General features: G+C 35.8%; 1 protein-coding gene and 1 non-coding gene across 4 annotated transcripts in view; both read right to left on the bottom strand.

The window, feature by feature from the left end:
- LOC120636057 (protein furry) overlaps positions 1 to 25,695 on the bottom strand; it is a 186,965-nt gene that overhangs the window by 109,506 nt on the left and 51,764 nt on the right. For all 3 annotated transcript variants that reach the window (XM_039907326.1, XM_039907327.1, XM_039907328.1), the window contains exon 24: positions 23,153 to 23,313. In XM_039907326.1, coding sequence (XP_039763260.1) covers positions 23,153 to 23,313 — 161 coding nt within the window. The remainder of the gene's footprint in view (positions 1 to 23,152; positions 23,314 to 25,695) is intronic.
- On the bottom strand, positions 20,169 to 20,276 carry LOC120636706. Its single transcript, XR_005659396.1, has one exon. It is a non-coding gene; the product is annotated as a U6 spliceosomal RNA (small nuclear RNA).

Here is a 25,695-nt window from a genome sequence, read left to right as displayed (position 1 = left end):
ACGGCGATTGCATATGCACAGTAGGTAGAAGCTGAGCTGTGTTTGTTTGTCTGCTTTTTCATCAATTTTATCCTACTACTTTTAGATATCTAAGGATCTTAATCTTTATATTTATCAATTTATTATTTTTTATTATAATATTTTGCTCTATTGCTAATACATAAATTGCCCATAGACAAGAAAAGTTCTTTAGTTATATGTATGTAGGATTCTTAATAAGTTTCATCATTTCTAATTGTCACCAGAATACTGACGAATTGAGTGGGCGATGGACGGCTTTACAACAGATTTTCATTCTGCTATTTCATTCTAATAGTGGAATGAACTTCTACTTGTACTGCCTGACCGGCCAAAACTTTCGACGTGCTCTCGTCATAACTGTCCAGCAAACTGTCTGGTGGTACCGTCAAGATCCGCAACGTCCTGCAAGAAGACCAGTCCGCGCCTGCAGCTGTTCTAGTGAGTGTAGATTTATATATTAGCTATTTTTTTTATTCCACTACAAGTTATAGACTAGGGTCGATAATTTTTAAAACCAAAACAAAAAATAGTAGGAAGAAACCCATTAGAAAAGGAGGGGAATATTATAAAAATGAAAGGAAAAATAATTTACGGGCGATCTGAGGTCGGAAAGGGGATGGGGGTGAGTTTTAAGGGTAAAAAACGGTGTTTCTCGATTTCCGGCAAAACTAAAAGTCCTATCTAAAACTTTTGTATTTACACTTTTCACATAACCTCAAAATTTATGTGAAAAATTCAAAAAAGCAAGTTTTTGTTTTTTTATTTTTATCTCTTACAATTTTTTTTTTATTTTTTATCAAAGTTTGGTGAAAACTTACCTTTTTAGGTCCCAACTACGCTGTAATTTATTTGATTAAAAATATTTCTTTTTTCACCTTATTTTGAATTAATATCGAAGAAGCGCCCTAATTTTCAATCGTAAATTCACCCGTCAAAATATCAGCTTTTTTCAAAAAGTTGGTTTGTTTTCTGTTCGTTAAAATCTCTACTTTTCGATGGTGAAAAAAATATATATATGTTACAGTAGAAAATCTTCTCAAAAATGCAAAAAATCGAAAAAAACTCGAATTCGAAATTATTTTTTAATTACTATAAATAATTTCATCTAAAATTTCTAAATAATTAAATCTAAAAAAAATTTGATTGCCGCAAAATATTAAAAATCTGTAATAAATGTATAAATATATAAAAAATATGTATAGTATATATTTTTAATAACTAACTTTTGGCCGATTTATATGTAAATTTCATATATTTTAAATAAATATATTTTAGATACATTCAAAAAAATAATGTAAAAAGATATGTTATGTTTTTATAAAAAACATACTTTGGGACCGTGGGGTCCGGAGGCAAGAGCCCTTTTCATAGAATTATCGAAAAGGGTTATCGAGTCTACCGGTGATCCTAGAGCGGGCAGTTACCTTGGCCAACGAATTAGTTTGGCCATTCAAAGGGGCAATGCTGCCAGCATCTTAGGAACTCGCTGCCTCGATGCGGTGGTTTCGAGGACGTTTTAGATTTTATTTAGTTTTAAATAGTTTATTTTAGGTTATATTTTTAAAACAATTATTTTAATGATTATATTAATTATGAGTAATTTTATTTAATATTTTTTTATATCTCATTCAAAATATATCTTAAAAGACATAAAAAAACATAGCTAAAAATATATTTTGAATATATCTGAAAAATATTTGAAATGAATAAGAAATATATGAAAATCGTCCAAAAGTTAGTTATTAAAACATATTTACGATATTTTATATATTTTTTATATATTTTTAATATATTTTTTATGTATTTTGAAATATATATTTTTTTCATGGGATTTACTAAATTTGTTTGTTCAAAATTAAGGAAATTATTATTTTTTAATCTTGTACTAAAACATTTAATTTAAATCTTTAGCATACTATTTTTTAAAGAAAATATTACAATTTTTATGTTTGAGTTGATTGATACAGATAGTATTTACCTTCCTATGCAGATTCGAAAAGTTTTATTTTTCTTAAGTAAGTTTACTTGTCACAATTATCTTCAAGAAACTCCGCGTGCAAGTGCACTTTTTACTCACAATTTTATAAAAGATGTTGTATACTGTACTGTATTTCGAACACTGGCTAGGCTAACGGTTGTAACAGCAGCTACGAAATAGTGAGATGTATGTAGTAAGACCCAGACCCGCCTAGCCCCTTTCCCACTTATCCATGAAATACCTTTTGATGGGCTACAATTTTTCGTAGGTCACTCAGATATATAATTTATCTTAAAATAGTTATAATAGGCATCTACGCATATGATTTAAAAAAGATTCGACAACTTTCTCCAAATATTGTAGATGTCTTATTAAATATTAATTATATTAACTTATTTGTTTGTTAATTATAGAAGTATATTTTGATTTGCAATTTTTAATTTTTATTAATGTAGCATGAAGTCTAACGTTTTTCGAGTAATTAAAGTGTAAATTTTTATAAATAGCTCAAAATTATTTATAATAATAAGAAAAAAATTCGAATTCGAGTTTTTTTCGATTTTTTGCATTTTCTTAGAAGATTTACAAGTAGAGATTTCAACGAACAGAAAACATACCAACTTTATGAAAAAAGCTGATATTTTTACGGGTGAATTTTCGATTGAAAATTAGGGTGCTTTTTCGATATTAATTCAAAATTAGGTTCAAAATTAGGTAAAAAATTAATATTTTTAATCAAACAAATTACAGCTCATTGGGACATTTCTTAGGTAACTTTTCAACAAATTTCGATAAAACAAAAATTTTGTAAAAGATAAAAATAAAAAACCAAAAACTTGGTATTTTAAATTTTTCACATAAATTTTGAGGTTATGTAAAAAAAGTGTAAATAAAAAATTTTTGGAGCTTTTTATTGCCACAACTTTGCCATTTGACTTTTTTCGATAGGACTTTTAGTTTTGCCGGAAATCAAGAAAAATCGTTTTTAATCCTTCCATCCATCCTTAAAAACTCACCCCCATCACATTCCTGACCTCAGATCGCCCGTAAATAATTTTTTCTTTCATTTTTATAATATTCCCCTCCTTTTCTTATAGGTTGCATCCTACTATTTTTTTTTTCACTTTTTATTATTTATAAAGGCTTCTACCCTGGTCTATTAGCCCTTGACTGCAATCTCAACTGGTGGTATGTGAAGATGCAGTCTGAAATGGTAGCGGGCTAACCAGTTAGGGAGTATCGTGGTCATACCCCTAATCGGTTTCAACGCGACATCTTACAAGAACACCAAAACGCTTAGCGGCACGTCTTTTTCACGTCTAGGCCAGACCAGAGAAATAATAAATTCCCAAATTGCCCGAGACCTCCTAATTAAATTCACAGCGCTCACCGTTACGTCAGGGAGGTCCAAAAAAAATACATACATTACAACTTATCAATCATATCGATGTAGAGATTAGCAGCCGCTACGACATAGGAGGCATGTGCCCGCAAATTCGACGTTAAGTTAGCTGACGTCGATGATTATTCAGAAATAAGTGAGCTGTGTACGTCTTAGCCCAAAGAATTAAAAACAAACAGAATCATCCGAGTACGCGAGTAATACTGAAGCAACAAAAACCACTTCCCTTTAGTAGATTTAATCAAACAGGCAGTTAGTGACTTCATTCCATTTATCAGTTGACAGTAATAATTTTCGCTCTTATGTTCGAAATGTTTACCTTAAAATAGGGGAACTGAGAAAAGTTTGTGAGCTGTCAGTCAGTTGTGTGCGTTGTGAGATAATGGCTGAATGAGGATTCCGTATGTTTCTGTGCTTAGCATTTTTGTGACCTAAGTAAGTGCGCGGCTCTGTTGATACCCATGGTCATTGCTTGAATTTGGAGAAAAATATTAGTATCTCAATGGAGTGTGAATTACACGCAATAATTGATCTCCCTTCCGCTCCTCTGCACTGGTTTTGCATAGCATTTTTCCGGCTCCGCTCCTTCAGAATGGACATATAGATCGTGTGCATATATTTTATATATAAATTGCGCGCGATTGATATATCCTATTGCCCTAAGAACAGGAAATATTCCCACGAACAGGAAGACAGGATACAGGAAGGGGTTTCAGTGATATCGGACTAGCAGATGCAGATATCGAAATCGAACATATGAGGAAATAGATTCATTTCCTTGTTTAATTTTAGTGAGATTATCAGCATAAGGGAATTGTCTATGTTTATACAACTTAGTCATTGTCAATGTTTATGCAACTACTGAGGTTTTCGCCGGATCCTCACGGTAGAACCTGCTTTCCGACCCGAAGAAAGAGTCACTACAAACTTAAAACTTAACTTTTCAAAAGTGCTTATAAATTACAACTTGAAATAAATAAATATCGAATTTAAATTTTTTTAGAGGGTTGTGTGAAGGATTAAAAGCTATCTCACAGTTGAAATGGCGTAGAATTAATAAAGTCCTTTTCTCAGAAAAAGTTTTCGTTTATTAGTAATTACTGAGCCTCTCTAAGCTCTCTCCACTCTAATAAATTGATATACCGTGTAATACTGGTTGGACTAAGTTTGGTTCTATTCAATGTTATAATAATATAAACAAAAAAATTAAATATATTATATCATTTCAGGAATTAAAAGTTACTGACGTTGAATAACGGGGGGGTCTTATGCTAACTTGTGTGATGAAAAACCTTGAAGTTGTATGAAACGCGTGTGCAAAAGGATTGAAAAAGGATATGAGTTATCAGTTCGGATGTTTGTTTTTTCTTTTTGGTATGTTCGGGCATAGGTCTGTCAAATATAGACGGATTTGCCTATTTTTTTATACGCAAGGGCCTTTTCCAAAATGGTATCATTTGAATTTCATAAATTATAGATATGCAGAACACTTCGGAGACAAGACTTCGGAATTGTTCAAAAAATCACAGCAAATCAATCGGGTTTGCTCTGATATCGCATATATATGCAATGTTTACACAATCACATAACAACGCCTGTACACTCGTTATTTTATTTTATTACTAGCCATCCCCCGCGCAGCATCAAATCGGTTATTATCGGTTTTAATATCTAAAAAAAATCCAAGAACCTAATTGCAGCACAACCTACCGGGTCCTGTTTTTTCCAAACTATATAATACGCGGCTGGTTGGCCCTCGGCATTTTTCTTGCTTTAACATTTAACAACCGTCGTTACTTCTAAACAATAGGTCGAATTTGAATAATTTAAAGAGGAATTTGCAGGTAAATAATCAATTTTAATTATAAAACTATTTATTTGGATAAGGATTAATATCATGACAGGAATTCACTTTTCAAATCCTCAACTCCGCCTTTCAAAAAACCACGTGTATGACTCTGCCAAAATTACGGCGTTGAGGCGTAATAAACATCAATCCATCCATATATCCATTCTCACAAACTTACGCATTTATAATATTAGTAGGATGGTACGCATGCATTTGATAGTTGTCCCATTTGCCTTACGACTCGTTATCTGTTATCTGCACATGTCCTTTATCACCGACAATATTTATCAGATCCTCATTAAAATTATACAATACATGCTTGATAGTACTACTACTTTAAAATAAAAGAGATAAGAATTTTAAAATCGGTTCAAATTTAACAGACCAATGAAGTAAAATTGATAAAAAAAATCATCTCATTTCCCGAGAGAAGCTTACTGTTTATCGGGATAAAAAGTAGCCTATATGTTGACCCGGAATATAAGCTACCACTTTACCGTTTTTGGTTTTTTAAATGGGGTTAGTAGTTTTCACGTGATGCCCGGACAGACAGACAGACAGAAAAAAATTAAATAAAAATATGTTTTGGACTCAGTATCGATTATAAAGCATCCGCCAGTTAAAATTTTCAATATATTAAATGTACAGAAATATTCCAGTTACAGTTTTATTATTAGTATAGAAATACTGTAACTGGAATAGTAACTGGAATATTTCTGATCCGATGGTATTTGTTATCTATACTTCTGTAAAGATAACAAATACCATCGGTTCTCGCCTACGGCTCGTACTCCTTAAACTCCCTGGAGTGAAAGGACCAATACAGTAAACTAGTATCAAATTTCGAATGTCAAACTGAACTAAAGCGAAGCATTGCCGTGTTCAGCCAGTATTTTATAAGCGTACATTTTCAAATATAAATTACAATATTCCGTTGCATCATTAGAGGGATCTTGAGAAAATAATTATCTTTAAAGAGTAACTTTATAGTTTGAAGGGTATTATTATAGTGAAGATTAAATCATAACTGTAAGTAATACTGGCCAACTTTTAAGGGTTGTTTTTGATACACCGTCCGTACAGATTATTTATTATTAAGAATAACATACTAACTGGAGTTTTAAAGTTTCTTTGTTTGACAAACATTATTTTAGAATAACCCTCATACAACCTCCTAACCCGCATTTCACGATCATTCATAAGAGAGGTTTTCGAATATAATATAAATATTTACACATCTGCGATGGCAATGTTTACGAGATTGAAGGTTTTAAATAGTGGTTGATTAAACCTCCGAGAGCAAGGAACAGATATTCGCCCACACCTCAGTCATGTTGAAAAACTATCTGTACTAAATATCATAGTTTTGTATCTTTGGCACTAACATTACTATTGAAAAAACTTTAGGTTTCGTATCTGATTTATTGAGATAGGTGGAGACTATAAAGCAGTACGCTGCGTCCCGTAATTTACGCGGGCTAAGCCGCGTGGCACGTCTAGTAAAAAAAAATATTTCCAGTGTCAAATGTATTGTTAATTAACTTATTTTGTACAATAGTTATATGCATACAAAATATTTAAGTACGTATGCTAAGGTGAAATACCGGATCACTCAGCCTCCCGCCAGCGTTGTTTTCTGACAGTTTAAGTGAATATCCACGAGACAAAGGATAAACGATCCATGGGAATAAACGCATGCCCACATCGTAATGTACGCATCAAAAGTGCCACCTATGGGACTCATTGAATAAAGATGTTTTTGACTTTGACTTTGACTTTGACTTTGAACCCTTACAACACTATAAAAGTGCTTTGACCCTCTCACTAGGCTAGCCTTGGCCGGCAGTGTCGTCACTTCCCTGGGACCATCCGGTTGACTCTCGTATGTAGGCAACAAGGAAATAAAAGACAGAAATTATTTTAAAACTAGATGTGCCCTGCGGTTTGAAATAAATTATAGGTTTGGCTTCAGTATCCATTACAGAGTACCGTACAGAGTACAGAATTCAACCCGTAATCGTTTTATTATTAGTCTATAGATAGATTATTTATGATAAGGAAAAGATAAGGAAAAGTGAAGGTGTGTGAGCAGGTGTATGTATGTGTGAATGTAAGAGGTGTGTGTGTTTAGCATGAGGAAGCAGAAATTCGTCGGAATTAAGGAGATAACGAAATAAATCTTAGTAAGTTCTCTATGCATGGATACGTTAGATTAAGTTACATATCTGATAAAATATTTAGTACAATTGTTACTTTAACATGGCGTAATGATACTACATACACATAAGACGACCTCCCTAGTGCAGCGGTGAGCGCTTTGGTTTTAAGTAGGAGGTCCGGTTTCGATACCCGGCAGAGGCATTTTTGGGAATTTGTACATGTATATTCTCTAGTCGTGTTTGGTGGGAGGCTTCGGCAGTGGCTAGTTACCACCCTGCCAACAAAGAGATATTGCTAAGCAATTTAATACCGAAACAGTTCCGGTATTATGTCGCGTGGAACCCGAGTAAAATTACGAGTTTAATAAAACTATGTCGTAAACAGCAGCATAACTTATGAACGCGTGAGATTGCAATCAAGGAAGTTAGTCCTTGATGTAAACACGATAATGCACCAAAATGAAGCATTAATTTATTCATATCGAAATATAAGATGCGTTATATAGCAGAGGGGCATTTATTAATATTTAATCGTCATTCCAAATAGCAAACATTCTAAGAAAATTTCGCACCGTGTCACGCGAACAAACTCAGAATTAGAGACCAAGGACCATTTCAACACTAGAGACTACTATTAAACGAATACTGCTTAAAAAGTGTGTTACGATGGTAACATGTAATGAGAGCGAAACAAAGGAGCAATTAGTTTTGTTTGCACTGAAAGGCCAATAGGTGAACTCAGTTCCATTGTATACCGCGCCGCACATGTTGATCGTCAGAGAACGTATAAAACAAAAACTATTTTTTCACGTTATAAAGACGCTTTTGAAATTTTTTCAATCAAAAATAGGAAAACAATACGATTGTCCCGAATACTCATGCTTTTAGAAATTTTATAGTTAGGTTTTTACGTGCGCGTCGAGCCGAACCCACGCTGCTATGTTGCACAGAGACTCTTCAATACTTTGAACGCTTTAATATCGTAATGTACCCAAAAAAGGGATGTTTGCCGCTGTATTTAGAGCTTTATTAAAATGCCGAGTAAAAAGTAACATTAAACCGCGCGACGTTATATAATGTACGCAAACAAAGCAATCGAGTGAATAAATGCTTTTTAATAATTGGCATATTATCGAAAATCACATCGTAGTATTTTGAACCGCATAGTACAAATACTTATGTTACTACTCGAAATAAAATGTTCCATGGAATGAGAAAAAAATGGTTGAACTTGAACGAAATAGCGAAGGAACACCTGCAACTTCTCCGATTTACTTTTGCGAGGATTATTTAGTTTTTAATACTTCTTTTATCTTTCAATTCTCTATTAAAATTTTAAAAAGATAAAATAATATAATCGTTAAAAAACACACAGACGACGTTGCATCGGTGTTTCGTTGGAAGTGAACTAAAGATTGTTACATCTAGCGAGCTATGGGCTCCCAAACTATTATGCATTCCCATAATAGTTTGGGAGCCCATAGCTCGCTAGATCAAATGGATTAATTAAACAGATTTGGCGCTTCTGCCATCGGCCAATGTCGCGGTAGCCTCACATCGGTCCGCACATTGTGTCGTTTAGTTGCAGCTTAGCTTAAAACACCATTGTAATTCTAAAATTAAAATAGTTTTGGACAGTTTTGGTTTTGTTTAACCATCCGCTGCGGCTGACATTTAAAATATGATTATTTTAAAGTTTTATTTGTTTATTTAAAAATATAAATAATTATTATTTCTTAAACAATTTATTGGACAATGACTTCCTGTTACGAACATTTTACATCTTTGATTTTTTTTTTTTAATTATTCTCTGTTAGCCTATTGATTGCAATACGATTGTCCAAGAAAACAAAGATGGAAAACCTTATATCAAAAATGGCGGTTCAAATGAGAAAAAAAAATTATTGTTAAATGTAATTTAATATTAAATGTAATTTTTTTATGTAGACCAGTTATTGACATAGAGTTATACTATCCCGTAGCTTACAAGTATCAAAGTTAGTACCTGGATCTGCCGCTGATCTGCTTCTAACAAGCGCATTCCGTTTTGTTCCACCGCAGCTTGCCGACAAATGATACGTCAGCGTATGGCATGAATAACTGTATCGCTTGATAAATCACATCATATATGGCTTACTGGTAGCTCAAAAGATCATGAGAGAAGAAGCAAATTTGCTGCCACGGTTGAGATTGAAAATGTCGCATTTTACCCCAAGCTGCTGACTTGTATCGCCGGACTCGTGGTTCGGCAGTCAGGAGTCATGAATGTGATAATTCGATACCGAGTTAACCTCATACTTATCAGTAGTGCAAAGGGGCCCCAACTGATAATGAAAACTGTCTGGTGGTTCTTATTGCCTTAATCAGTACTACGAGTAGGTCCAGCCAATTAGGTGTATGACCGTCAATGGTCCTCCTTGCTTCATGGACCAGCAGAGAGATCTACCGGCAGAGAAAATTTAAGCTCATTTCTCTTGACGTGGTCCGTATTCTGGGTATGGGAATCACTTTGGGGGCGATTTCCGCATCTCGCTTAAGTACATCGGACATTCGACATCGACACCCGAGTATTCTCCGGATCACCGCTGTGGGTCCGATAAATGCGAGCACAAATTATCTGCATCATGCCCGTACACAATAAGCGCCGCGACTAAAATACCCCAAGCGGTTGTATTTTTGGCACAGCTTGAATTACACACAAACTCAAAAGAACTTTAAATCATTATATAATTAGCTAAACAGTTTTTATTAGTCTATTGTTGCACATGCCACAAAACGACGCGTCTAGTCAGTGTCTACACTGGATTCGAACTGGCGAAACGAGCGAAAAAGCCGGTTTATATTTCGTCTCGGAAAAATGAACGTACGTAGAGCTGGATTTTGAACCGCCATTATGGGCGGTAGAGTAAAACGGAACAGCAATGGTAATACAAATTGGACGTCCTATAGTAGCCATAATATTAATACAGACTAACGAGTCTGACTAGCTATCAGAAATACTAGAATGTATTCCCAGTCAAGCTATTTAATTGTCATAAAATAAGGAGTGTCGCGAATATATTTAGCGTTCTGGTACGATGCCGCGTAGAAACCGAGCAGGGCAATGCGATTAACATAACTACCTTACCCCTAACAGGTGAGCCTGCTACCATATTAGACTGCAATGACCAACAGGAAAGTCTGCAGTCGGATGCAAAAAGATTTTTTGTTGGAGTAAAAGTAGTATAAAAGCTATATGTACATCAATCAAGTATCCAGTGGCAGACAAACAATACGTTCATGCATCAGAGAAAAACGTAGCAGCATAATAGTCAAAGATAGTATCAGCCGTTCAGCCGCGACGCGTCCCTACAGTGTTTCATACTATGCGATCTACCCTTCGGTATTGCCCCGCCGTTATGTTAAGACTGATGTTTTGATTCATTCAATTCATTTGATTCATTTCATTCTTTTTTTATTAAAATAATATTCTAAAGCCCTAGGGAATGTAAGGGAACTATACAAGACAACAGTCTTTATGAGCTGTAAGTGCAGCTCACGACGATTATTCACTCACTTATCTATACGATTAAATTTCCTATTAGGAATAATATAACACTCTATTTTGCTACAATGACAGAGGGAAACCTTTTTCAGCTTTTTAGTTTTGAATGCTGACCGTAAAATTAAGAATCTAGACAAGTGCTTTCTATTTAGGACAGCGCTTAACCACGACTGAAATTCAGATTTGTCAATAGGTTCGTATCAGAGTCACGAACTCCACACAGCACCGGCTAGCAGCGGCGGACGAGGTACCAGCCGCGGACGAGCGACCAGCGGCGGACGAGGTACCAGCGGTGTACGAGCTACCAGCGGCCTACAAGCTACCAGCGGCGAGCAGGCTACCAGCGGCAGGCCGGCTACAAGAAGCAGAAAAGCTGCTATTCCACAGCCTACCGTGACGATCGTCCGGAATCGGTGGGGCAAACCCAGCCGAACGATCACGCGGTGGAAGTTTAACAACAGCCGGAGTGAGTCAACGCCTTGTACATCCATTGCCACAGTAAGCGAGAGCATAGAAATGTCGACCATGGAATAGTCGTTTGCTAGTATCTAGTTATATACTTATTGAATTAAGTTACTTTAAGTCTTATCTAATACAGAAGAAGTTCCGTGCAGAGTAACATTTGTACTGTCTCGTACCTGGTATTGGATAGAAGCAGGCGTTACTTTGCGGAATTCCTTGATATATTATGAAAAATAAGCTGATTTTGCTAAACTCCGCGAAAAGCAGGAGAATCTGTAAGGTGTAATTTATAGATTCTTCAAGCCTTATACTCTACACCAAACAGATCTATTGCAATGTACCCTCTACGTATGTTTCGCTATTTTTTGTTTGTACGCTTTAAAGTTCCTGAGATTTCGTAATTATTACATATTGACTTATTATGACAATTATATCAGTGAGTGAGCCAGTGATTTTCTCTTTTATATATTTAGATAAACCTTTTTCATGAACGTTGTAAACTTATTTATTTTGGATTTCCCGAGCGACGAAAGGAGTTCCCCATTATCTAGCGAGTATTTCACGAAGGTTATCCTTTTGAAATAAAACGCCTTCGTCTGAGAAAAGCAAGGAGCAATCTATTTATGTACCAACTTCATTATTTCTATAACTATATAGACTCCACAGAACCTGAAGCGATGTTATATGTCGAGGTTCATCTAGCTGTAAAGGAGCTTCTTTGATATTATAAAAAGAGGAATCTTTCACACTGTATACGTGTGAGAGATCGGGTATCGTATTAAACTAGGATCTGATATTAAGCCCGATCACACATTTATGCTATTTAAATATAAGTCTGCTTAAAAATATACTACGACAATACACAAATCGCCATGTTACCCCAAAGTAAGCGTAGCTTGTGCTATGGATACTAAGATGACTGATGAATATTTTAATTAATAATAAACATAAATACTTATAATATACAGATAAACACCCAGACACTGATAAACATTCATGTTCATCACACAAATATTTTCCAGTTGTGGGAATCGAACCCACGGCCTTGGACGCAGAAAGCAGAGTCGGAGCCAACTGCGCCAATCGGCCGTCAAAAATACATTTAAATTCCAGATTTTATGTATATACATATAAAAGCGAAAGGTTGACACTGACTGAATGATTCATCACGAAATCTCAGGAACTATTAAACCTACAAACTTGAAATTTAAAAGATAGGTTCCCGCTAGGATGTAGGTGCCAGCTGAGAAACGGTTTTAAGAAATCACCCCCTAAAGGATGAAATAGGGGTTGGAACATTGTATGAAAGCCCTGCGTTTTAGATGTTACTCAGATACGCGAAACATATATTTACTTCAATACATGTTATGCGCTTTAAATAATGAAAATGTATGTAAAATATTTTGAATAATTCCCGAAACGGGTGGTAAAATAGGATATGAAATTTTGTTGCTTTTTAATAACACAAAACATTATTTTTAAATATCTTCAATGTACAGAATTCAACCCGTTACAGTTTTATTGCATTTACATTAACCTATAGCCGTGTGGTGACGGCAGATTAGAATACAATTGTCACCACCCCTTCTCTTCCCGCGGGTGTCGTACGAGGCGACTAAGGGAATATGACGGATGTAGGGAAGCAGGCTCATCCGTGTTTCTACTACCAACTTCTGCGATCAGCAACTCGTCTCTTTAGTACAGCAGTGGACTGTCATAAGCTATTGATGATTTAACCTTGAAGCGAATTTTAGAACGAATGAATTGTAACCTCGAAAACATGCGACTTCCATTCAAACTTCCAACCCATGTTTACCCCTTTAAGGGTAGATTTGGATGGACGCATTACAAATAACCTACATTCTTAATTACATGTTTGTAGACTAAATAATAAAAATATCAGCAAAATTATATAATAATGTAGCGTTCCGGTACGATATCGCTTAAGAACCGATGAGGCATATGGGTTAAATACAACGTGTAGAAGAATTACGAAATAATATTGAAAGATGCATAAGTATATTTCATAAGGAAACGCCCTGTATAAATATGAAATCAAAATAAGCATATTTATTTTTCCATACAAACAAATTGAAAATATTCGTGTCTTTTTGTGAATTATGACAACCCTACTGAAGGTAAAAGACCGACACGCGCTTAGTACCTGATAAAGTGACAGGAGTCAATTTTGCATGTGATTATAAGATTGTATCTGATTGCTTCCGTAAAAACTATGGCAGTGGTTTACTAGAAAACTATTAGGTTTTCGATTTCACAGATAGTTGTCAGAGAACGTACATAATTTATGTACACGTTATACAGGTTATTTTTTTTTTCAGTGCGGATAATTTATGAACATATTTTTTTTTAGAAATTAACGGATATAAAAGATAAGTCCCGGAAAAGATAATTACGGGCACCCTAGAATAGCTCTCAGCTGTTAACTTGCGATCAACGTTCTCGCACTCGGTCATTCGGCAGCGGTAATTCCATAAAATAAAGCATAATAATAACTTAAACAATTAAAATTCGAAAACCCTTTACTTACATACATCGTAATGCATGCCACACATTACGATTTTTTTTTTTAATCCACTACAAGTTAGCCCATGACTGCGATCTCACCTGGTGGTAAGTGATGATGCAGCCTAAGATGGTAGTGGGCTATTATTTATTTAGGTAGATACCTATTACGAGTAGAGATTTGCTTATTTTATGCTCAGACATGTAAAAAAAAATATGAAAATTTAGTTGAAACATGTTATATTCTATTGTACCAATACCGAACCACCAAAAAAAAAAATCCACAGTGGTTTTAAAATTAAACTGTATAACTGCCATACTCAATAACAGGTTAAACCGCTGCCGTCTTAGACTGCATCACCACATACGACCAGGTGGAATTTTAGCCGATTTTACGAAGGATGCTCCGTTGTCGGTTCCTTTCGAGGAGTATAGCAAATGAAACTTGACGTACATTGGACACTACAGGCCCATGAGGTTTAAATACTACGCGTCAGGTTGATGGACACAGGGCGGAACGTTGCAGTGCTCCTTGCACGCCCTGCGATGTCTCGCTCTGTTTATACGCGATGGTTTTCCACTTACCATCGGTAGGCCGTCTGCTTGGTCCGTCAATTAAAATTATAAAAAATTCTAACGTATATTTTAAGTAAAAACTAGTGTACATACAGTAAGTTAACCTAGTTGTTAAGATTTAGTCGATAGATGCCGCGGACTCTTATGAAATGTGTAATAAATTGTAAATACTTAAAGTAATAATTATGTAAATATATTTATCTAGATTACGAGCTCATCAAAGGTTGTAAAAGTAGCGAAAGTAGAGTATTATGGCCCCGAACGTCGTACGTACAGTTTACAGCAGACTAATAAGTACGACTGCTTTTGGTTCACATACAACGAACGTTACCTCAATTTTGAGATTGTTGTGTTTGTGTATTTGTGTGTGTGTGTGTGTGTGTGTGTGTGTGTGTGTGTGTGTGTGTATGGGTGTGTGTGCGCGTGTGTGTGTGTTTGCATGTGTGAGTGTGTGCGTATGTGTGTGTGTTTACATGTATATATTCATAAACACAACACATATTTATTGTTCAATATTAATCTATACAATATTGAACAATTAATAGCACAATAGAATTATGCATATACTATATACGTTAAAGTAGGATAACTTAAACTCAGTCCCATACACTGTAATTTATTTTATTCATAAATATTTAGTAGTAATTAATGTAGGACTAGTATCGTAAATAAATTAATGCATTGTGTTCTAAACGAAATAATGTTTTAATATTTTTTTTGTTCCATAAAAGTACAGTTCGGCCACACGAATTCCACAGTGTGCTTTTATTAACTTCACTTGTAATTAACTAACGAACAATGTTAATAAACTCAGAGAAGTGAATTTTAATTGACAACCTGCTATCGATTGCAAAGTCGTAATGAAATTTTGAATCTAAGACCCTCTGAAGAATTGATGTGTAAAAGGTGTCCGATGTCGTGCTTACTCTTTCGCCTAATATATCGGCACGCAAATATCGTACGAATAAGATATCATGTTATCGGTAGCATTTTAAATATCCGTTCTTTAATGAACGCCGGGATTTGAATGGTTTTAGTGCTTTGGAGCATAAAAGATCCCACACAAGACAAGGTGAGAAACGTGCCAAGGCATAAATGGAATGAGGGTAAACGTGGAACTAAGGGCAACGGGCGAAACTCTATGCAGTTAGCTTTACCCTAAATGGACCACTAGGCTTGATTTGCCGAGTAATGTATTTGTAAAAATGTAAATATTCCACTTCATTAATATATAACTTTTAAGAAAATGCTACTTAAGCTATTATATTTAAGAGATAAAATTTAAAAATTATTAGACTATAAAGTAAGAATATGTAGTAGGAATATAAGTCAGAAGTCCATAAACGCTTTACGGCTCTGGGTTCTAGCCCTCTGCCGCGACTCTAGCAGTCTCCAGCAGTCTCCACATGCTGGCATGGAGCCCACTCATGTGAACTGAAATGTTGGGCCCCAGTGTACTTTAATGGTTTTTTTTTTATTGAAACATTATTTCGTTAAGAAAACAATATTTTCTTATGCAACTCTTTTAAATTCACTTCAATTATTTTCTGTATAGAATATATATACAAACAATAGACCTTACTAATAAACGCTGTATAATTGGTAATTAAATATAAAATATTTTCCTTTATCTGTTATCACTAATTTGATATTCCAATGAAGAAGACAATATATTGCATAACTTATACATTACGTAACGTACGCAATATTTTGTCTTAGGTTTGTCTTCTTCCGCTTTACACCGTTGATCAGTAAGGGGTTATCTGTTTAATGTTAAATAAATGTGTAATGTATTGGATTTGGTTTTTATTTTTAATGAGAACCCTTCAAGTGAAAATTCCTCAATGAAACTTCTTTAGTGAAAAAGTAAGACACGTATATGTGAGTGTACAAACACATTTTAAGACTAAAATCGTAGGCTATCCGCACAGATATGTATGGTTGTATATCATCTCACGAAAACTTAGTTAGTATCTAGGTTTTTTTATATAATCGCTCTTATAATATATATTTTGTTGATACAAGTTGATATATCTTCATATTAAAGTAGCCGTTGCCCGAGCCTGTTCAGTAAAAAATGTTTCGGGAACATTTGCTATTGCCAGTACAACTCCGGGCTGCAAGCTATTTCTATGCAAAATTTTGTCTCCATCGGTTTAGCTGTGAAAATACTACTAGGAGCGAAGATCAATTTTCTAAAATCTCCCAGGAATTAATCATAATATTACCTTAGAAGAAAGTGGTTTTAAAAACTAGACTAACTACTCATCAGATCCTGATGGCAACGTGTTGTATTGCAAAAGACATTCAACAAAAGTGAGTATACTAGTCTGCATGGTACCGAACATCGAGAGTAAGTTCTTCGTTTATCTAGTGGTTCGACACCATTATCCATCCATTGCCCGCTCACAAGGGCGCGGGTCTCCTCTAAAATGAGAAGGGTTCATGCCGTAGTTCAACATGTTAGTCAAGTACGGATTGGTGGACTGTACACGCCTCTGAGAGCATTATTGATAACTTCAAGCTTGCAGGTTTCCTCGCTATGTTATCCTTAACCGTTGAAGCCATTGATAAACCGCGTGCACAACGCTTAGCCTCGAATAGTAAGAGCTACATGCCGGGAATCGAACTCGGTTCCCCAAAGGGATGCCGAAGTCTAACCCACTAGGCTATCATCATATATCACCACCTAATTCGATCTAGTGGTTTACATGTATCCATTCAGTGAAGTATCTCCTACCAGCCTTAGGAAATTGATTTTGCCTACGCTCGGAGAGATCCGTGATAATAACCGGGATCTGTGGCGTTACATGCATGAGGCATGAGAAAAATTCTAAGAAAGAGACAAAAAATACCTAGTTCTTATAGTGTTAATAGGAGGAGGACGATTTGGGAATTTATAGTTTAAAAATTACCTCTGGTCTTCGGCTGAGGCTAGTTGCCACCCTACCCACAAAGACGTGCCGATAATTGATTCGAGCGTTCCGGTACGATGTCGCGTAGCAACCGACTGGGGGGGTTAGGGTTTAATATAAATTACCATCTAAGGCTACATCATTATTTACCAGTAGTAGTCTTAGTACAAGATTTCCTCGCTCGCAATCGAGGAGTCGTTTTCGTGAATGGAAGTAATTGAACCTCTGAGTAATACGGATTTTATATGCATTAAATTAAAATACAAAGTTGCCTTCAATTCTTTCGATCAACTTTTGACAGAATGTTTGTAAAACAAAAATTAGAATGTCGCTCATAGTAGAGTTGCGACTCTATGTTATTTTACTTTAACGATACAGAGTTTGATATGCGAAAGTGACTTCTCGATTCCGTATTTGTAAGACTAGTAGGGGTTAATCTTAGCTCGTGTAGGCAACGATATAGGTAATCCGCCTTTAGGGTAGATGCAAAACGCGTGTTTGGTTTGTAATATAGGCAATGCAAGGCCACTGCTCGGTTTCATAAGCAACTTGGTTGGCAAAACGAGTACGAACAGGACTTCTGAATGACCTTTTTGGCTCATTTAATAAGTTGACCGTTTTTTAATTGGTTTTCTTCTCGATCATCGGAAGAGGGACTTCGTTAGCGATGGCTTGTCATTTAAGTGGACAAGACCGATTCGCTGTAGTTTTTTCATAGTTATAATTGCCGGACCAAGCACATGGCCCACCTGATCATGAGTGGAAGGTCATGGCTTATAAACAGAGCAACACTTCATAGGGCAGCAAATTAAGCTTAATTTTCATAATATATCATGGGGTTCCGCAACAAGCCGTTGCTTCTGTCCATTAAACTAGCCAACGTCATACTGAACACAGATTTCAGAGCGGAAGTTGAACACATAGATAATGTTTCGAGACGAGGCTACAGGTTAGCAACTGTCAGAGAATTTAAGAAATAGTGTGCCGGTGGTATCAAGTTGGCCGTGTCTACCGTGTCACGTGCCCCGGAGAGAAAATTAGGGCGTCCCTAAAACGCGCGGGTGCATAATTGCCTGAATTGATGAATAGTAGGAGCCGTGCTGACTGGTGCTGCCGGCTTTTCACTGCTCTAGGGTCAGTCGCTTCCGTTACCCGTGCCCGCGCGAGATTAAGCGTACGCCATTAATACTATATAATAACCTTGGCCCTTCGGTAGCGTAGTAGGCTTTTTTCTAAGAACCGTCTCGCCTATGAGAGAAAGGACCAGCCCAGCAGTGTGACCATAACGGGCTGATGATTTAGTGTTTACATTTTTTAAGGTCCCCCGTACCAAATGCTGTACCCATTATAAGATGTGAACGCTCGCAATCAAGGAGTAGTTTTCGTGTATCGAAATACTATAACGTCAATATAAAATGAATCTATTTTGTATAGATTGTTTTGAGTGTTAATGAAAACCAAGATAATACATCACAGAGGTAGGTACTGTATGTACTATATCTAAGACTTATCTGTGAAAAATCATGTGACTCCTGTCGTTTTATTAGGGACGAGTCGCGTAGCGTGGAAACTATGCGCGTGTCGGTCTTTTATCTACAATAGGGTTGTCATAAGTAAACACTTAGAATCTTTTGAAACCTTTTGTATGGAAAAATAAATATGCTTCTTTTATATTAATATTCCTTCAAATTTATTTCGTAATTCCGTTACACGTTTTTTAACTCTTTTTAGAGTTGCAAAGTCTATACTATATTACACAACGCACTGAGCGCGGTGCAATGCGAATCGATACATTTATTTTTCTCCCCTGTGACCCAGCGCCTTCCCGCTTGGGTCGTGGCCCGGCTTGCGCGCACAGACCGCCCACACAGCTAATTGGGCACCTGACTGACTGAAATGCCGGCTTAATAAACCGACTAGAATTACTTCAAGTCGCATATCAATTGCTGTTTACAATCGAAGTGCGCTTTAATCATCCTATATTGAGGTAAGTATATCAACGAATCGTATAATATCCGTTTATACGCGGCGCCATATATCGAGCAAAGGTTTCTGCAAACACGCTCACATACACGCTCACATACACGGCCACGTGATAATTAGTACTGAAAATAATATAAAAATATGTGGCCAGCAAATATTAATCGTCAGCGCTAGGTAAATAATGTTTACCCAAGTCGGTCGCTAGATAGGTGACCAACTTTTGTTTTAAGGAGAATCTGGAATTACGGTGTGGTGTTTATTACGCAGAGATCCTTACTAATATTATAAATGTGAATGTAAGTTTGTTTGTTACACTTTCATGCAAAAACTACTAAACCGATCATCACGAAACTTTGTACACATATTCCTGAAGGTATTGGAAGTTTAATATAGGATGCTTTATATGCCGAAATTAAGCTCAGTTCTCTTGGGAGAGGGGACGAAAGTGTTTGACGATTTTAAACCAGGCTTAGCTATCCTAAATACATAAAGTGCTGCCACATTTATGAGGCACATGTCTTTCGAAAAACACAAACAAAAGCGGACGAATTCGCGGGCAACAGCTAGTATTATATAATATTATGTAGCATTTTCTTGACGTGGTGGTAAATGTTTATGGATATCCTCGTCCCACGGGCAGGACGGAGGTTATATAAGACATAAGGGTATATACACGCACTTTAAACCACCACGTTGTGACCCTCTTGCTGACTTCATTAAGACGCTGGGGAAGCACGTACACATGTCGAACGAAAATAAAACCCAGAACGCTTTGTCATTTTGCTGGTCATTCTTGCACAGAAGCCATGCTAATCGTCTCTTTATCGTTCGAATTGTATAATACAATACTGCCTGGGCGAGTACAAATACATGTATCCCACTGCAGCCAGCCGCAATTTTCTTCGGGGTATTTCCGCCTAGTTACCTCACGACTTAAGGTTCGCGGCGCGTACTAAGGATACCCCTCATTGCTTTAGGACTAATCAGGTAAACTCCGAGGAAAACGATATATTTCAATTTGTCCCTATTATGAGTTAATTTATGCTAATATTATAAAGCTGAAGAGTTTGTTTGGTAGAACTAATTTCAGAAACCGCTGGGTCGAATTTGAAAATCGTTTCGTGGCGGATAGTTTAATTAGCGACAAAGGATAGGCTATATAACATCACGCTACCATACGTCCAAAGCGGAGCATTAATGAAAAATATTGCAAAAGCGTTACAGTAGATGTAGCACATCTATATGATGTACCTCAATGGAATGGAAAAAAAGATAGAATAGATACCAATATTTATTAATGCAAATTATTATACGATTCATGTAAAAAAAAATTATATAGAATAAATATAATTTGGAGCTCCCATACAGAAGCTAAACTTAATATAAGCTAACCGAGAATTGTATCAAAAAGTATAATTACGTGGGTGGGACGATGGAATGTTTATTTCTGTCAGGGAACACCATTGACAAATAGTTCTTATATATAAACTTATAACACCGACATATTATTTAAAGAGTTAACTGCTCTTAACGACGTTAGACCATTTTTGAGTATGTAAAACAGTAAGTAATTCATATATTTTCAGTGGTTGCAATGAAAAAGTCTTCGTATGTTTTGAAATTCATAGATTAACTTTATTTTAAGAATGGCTGTTCCCAAACTGGTTGTACATACGTTATATTATATCATTGAATTTATTTAAATATTTTATCATAAATGTGAAATAATGCCTAAAACATACATAAATACATTTTTTAACATTTTAATGAGACGATGGTGATAACATTATGTAATTATCATAGCAAACGTAAAACTAAAGCTACGAGGTTTCTAAATACGCCCGGTCTTAGAACATAACTAACGTAACTCTTAATATACCCGTAATAACTTATAGCAATTAAATTAATCACCATTTACATTATACACTAATTATTATAATACATGACGTCATTATTAACTTAATACCAATATTTTTACAATGAATAAATAGTATGGTTTTGGAAATAAAAACTAATTTTAAATTTTTATCTTCATTTATTTACAACGTGCTAACTCACTATGGGGCATTACGTAATATTATAACAAGAAGGAGTACGAACCGCGTAGTCATAGATGTAAACGTACCACTCAATATCAGAGACGCTTAGGCCGAGCTGCGCAGTTGAACGAAACAGCTTTAATACTATACTGTTTTAATTTACATTATCTCTTAAATTATGAACACAAATAAAGTTTTATCTTTAGTTTAGTATGCGAACATCCTAAAAGTATCTATTGAAAAACACCTATTAATTTTATGAATATTTATTTTCCAAATAAGATGCATTTTGTTAACCAGATAAGTTTTTATTTTAATCTTGTAAAGTTAAAAGTTTTTTTATACACAGTATTTACGTACAACCTATTTAATTGTTTATTTTTTGGTTTAATGTTATTTTAATTAGATTAAGGTATTTTATTTAATAGTCCTAGGTGTTGATATGTTTTTGTTTTATATGCATTATTACCGTAAAGTTGCATTTATCAGCATTCCACTAAGCCCATAATCAGACTTTAATAACATCCTTGTTCTCTGTCTTCTGCAGTTTTGTTACATATACAGAGAACATACGCAAGACAAATGATTATTCAGATGTTCGATTATGAAAGTCGACTCTCGGGGTAACAACGAACTTAGATCTTAACATCTGAGATAAGAGAAGCTAATTATTAACCCCATTAGCTTATCTTATTGTTATATTGATAACGCGATTGTAAATATTTTTTGTATTCACGCGGGCAACGCCTCTAGTTTGCATGACGGCAGTTAGCCACGAAAGAGTATCAGTATACCATACTTACTTCCCTATATTTAGAAAGAAAAAGGAAAGTTCAACCGACTTCATAAAACACAAAGGGTAGACTGAAAAGCGAAAAATTACCAAACAAAAACTTAATCTGAAATACAAAACACACGTAATATTTTTCATTGTATTTATGTTTCATTCCTTATATTATTATTATTAAAAACTACGTACCTACCTACTTAATCATTTATCTAGCTAATAACTACAAATTAAAAAATAGATATCGCAGATGCAGCATAATAATAAATTACTGCCTTGTTCGTACTACGTTGGTCACCCGTTCGACTTCCCAGAATCGAGCCGTTGCGAATAGCATTGGGTATTTCAATCAAGAAATTATTAGTACGAGCCCGGACTTTGGAAATTTGCGGAGTTAGGAGTTCACATCCGTGCCTCGGATATCACGGTAAGCTGTAGGTCCTGTGCCTTATCTCTTCCCAGTCGTGTCGAAGCTGCCGTCCCATCGGACTGTGAGAGTGAGAGGATGTACTTTTGTTTGCTCACACACAGTTGTGCACTGATCACCGTAGCCGAAATCGGTCTGGGGAACTGTTGTTATTTATCCTACTAATATTATAAATGTTAAAGTGTGGATGTATGTTACTCAATCACACGAATTTTGATGAAATTTGGCATGCATGTAGCCTTTGACATGGAAGAGAACATAGGCTACCTTTCATTCCGATTCCTTAAAATTGTTCCGAGCTAAGCCGAGGGCAGACAGATTTAAAATTTGGTATGCATGCCACCTATGCTATGGAAAACGACATGTACATTCTATAACGTGGTAAGATAACAAATTGTTAACGAGCGAAGCTTTAGACCCATTTATGAAGTCCACGAAGACGAAGACGCGGGCAGAAGCTAGTTATAATATAAAGCAAAGGACTCACTGGTGTCGTCGTCTGCGGGCAGGGGGCCGATGCTGCCGAAGAAGCGTTTGTCCAGCAGTTGTAGCAGTTGCAAAGCGCTCTCGTGCACTGGCGCCCGCGGGCAGCCCGTGCACATCAGTGTCACGTTGATGATGGCGGTGTAGTGGTCGCACGGGTACTCCCTGAGCAACAACACACTTCATCACTAATCCGTTGAACTTGGGGTCTTCAAAGTCAAAGTCAAAAATATATTTATTAAAGTTGGCCTATATGTGTGTGTGTGTGTGTGTGGTGAAATGTGTACATTGTGGTGACATGATGGCAATAACCACTAGCCAAACAACTATCATCAGCAATAACTAAGCCGCGTATTCTCTTTTGTTATTACCATGTCACATTATTGTCACTTCAAATTATCAGAAGAGCAACCTGAAGCAATACTTCCCCCTCAAGCTTTTTTATCATATATATATATATATATTTTCTATGAGCTTACGTTTATTACAAACTTTGAACTTTTTAAGAGACTTCTCCAAGATGTTAATGGGTAGTTTATTGTAAAATTGTATGCTCCTATCCTTTAAACGAATTTGAATTTTTGTAACGTAGTATATTGGCGCTGCAATTCTTACTTCTAATGTTCAACTATTGCAGTCATATTTTTTGTTAAATTTAGAAATATTTTTTATGAGAATACATTAAATTTTCAAATATGTATTGACTATTCACTGTCATTTTTATTCTTTCGGACCCATTTTTAGATAGCACGAACAGCTCTCTTCAGCGGCACGAAAATAGTGCTAAGCTGCATAAAAAAATAAATAAAAATAAAATAAAAAGCCATTTATCACAAATATATAAAATTTACATTGATTTTAAATTCTATTTTATACAAAATATACAGTCTAAGCACTCAGGTCTGGCGGGAGGATTTGGTCGTGGTCGCCGGACTAAACGTTCCGGTATCATCAAGCCATTACCAACCCACTGAAGGGCGCGGCTCCCCTTTCAAAATACGGAGGGGTGTAGGCCGTAGCCCTTCACGCTGGTCAAGTACGGATTAGAAAACTTCACAACACGCCCTTGAAGATATTGTGGAGAACTCTAAGACATGCAGGCTTCACGATGTTTTCCTTCGCCGTTAAAGCAAGTGATATTCAACTGCTTAAATTAAAACGCACGTAACTCCGGAAAGATAAAAAGCGAGGCCGAAGCTCTACCCACTAGGCTAATACAAACACCCGATAGCATATCGCGTAGAAACCGATTATGATTATGGGGTTTAATATTACTGCCATACCCCTAACAGGTTAGCCCGCCACAACAAGACTACATCGTCATTTACCATAAGGAGGGAGTGCAATGGAGGGCTAACTAAAAATAAAAAGATAAGTTTTCTTTATTGCCAGTCCAGAGTGGAAAGATTTTTTAAATCAAATACACCATTAGAGCAGCAACGCCAAATTTAATCAGGAGTTTCAATTTGTATCATGCACTTGTAAAGAAATAGACTGTCGAGAAAATGTTACGTAATATTGTACAGCGGATTGCGATTAGGTCAGAAACAGGGTAAAGAAATATATAATTTTTTTTTGCTGTGATAGATTAAATAATGAGAATAAATTTCTTGTAATAAATCGTCAAATTGTATATCACTGATTGTCGGTAACTGAATGCTCAGCGACGGTTTGTTGGTAAACATTCCATATCAGTTAGTCTAATTGGTGTGTATAATAGGTACGTGAATGCATTGTATATTTCGTAGCGTATTATCATTATCGGCGTGCCTAAAGTTCCACTACTCGCTAAGGGCACGGGCCTTCTTATAGAAGGATTAAGAGCTCAGCCCCGCCCACGCTGATCTACATACGGTTCGGCGGGCTTTAATTTTTATTTTTCATTAATTCTATTTTATTTCATAAATTCGTTATTATTGCTTGTTTATAACAGATAGGTATTTGGCTGTGCAACCTTTATTTTACATTCACCAAAGGCCAAAATGTGTGTAGTACACAGTATTCTCGGTCCGATTAGACAGCGTGCTTTATAAATCATATTACTTCAGCCTTATAAATCGATTGGTACTAAGAAGTACTATAGCCTATGTTTCTCGGTGAAAATGCAGCGTTGTATTCATGGGTGAAAGTTATTTTTAAAACGGTGTATTTGATGTTATCGTAAGGTTGTACGAAATACTTTTTGCAACGTCCAATTTGTCACCTCCTCGAACAAGAACAATTGACGTTACAAACTGCAGTTCTTAAGATTATCTAGTTGAATGTCATATCAAATGAGGGTATAAGATAGTAATGACATAAGGGCCGAATTGCCATATTCTTTTAATATATTATAATACATGTGGGCGTGTGTATGCTCAGGCAAAGTGACTGACTTGTGTGACTGTTTAAGTGCCACTGAGATAAAAGGGGATTAAAACCTTACCCCTTTGAATAGAATGTGGCGGTAATTACCAACAACAAGCAGATTTCCAAGGAGTGTTGAAGCGAGGCGGCGGCGGTAGTAAAAAATACGCCAAAACAAAAATATAAAGTCCGTTTTCAAGT

Source organism: Pararge aegeria, chromosome Z, assembly GCF_905163445.1.
Source record: "Pararge aegeria chromosome Z, ilParAegt1.1, whole genome shotgun sequence".
NCBI lineage: Eukaryota > Metazoa > Arthropoda > Insecta > Lepidoptera > Nymphalidae > Pararge > Pararge aegeria.
This window is presented reverse-complemented; position numbering and strand designations above follow the sequence as displayed.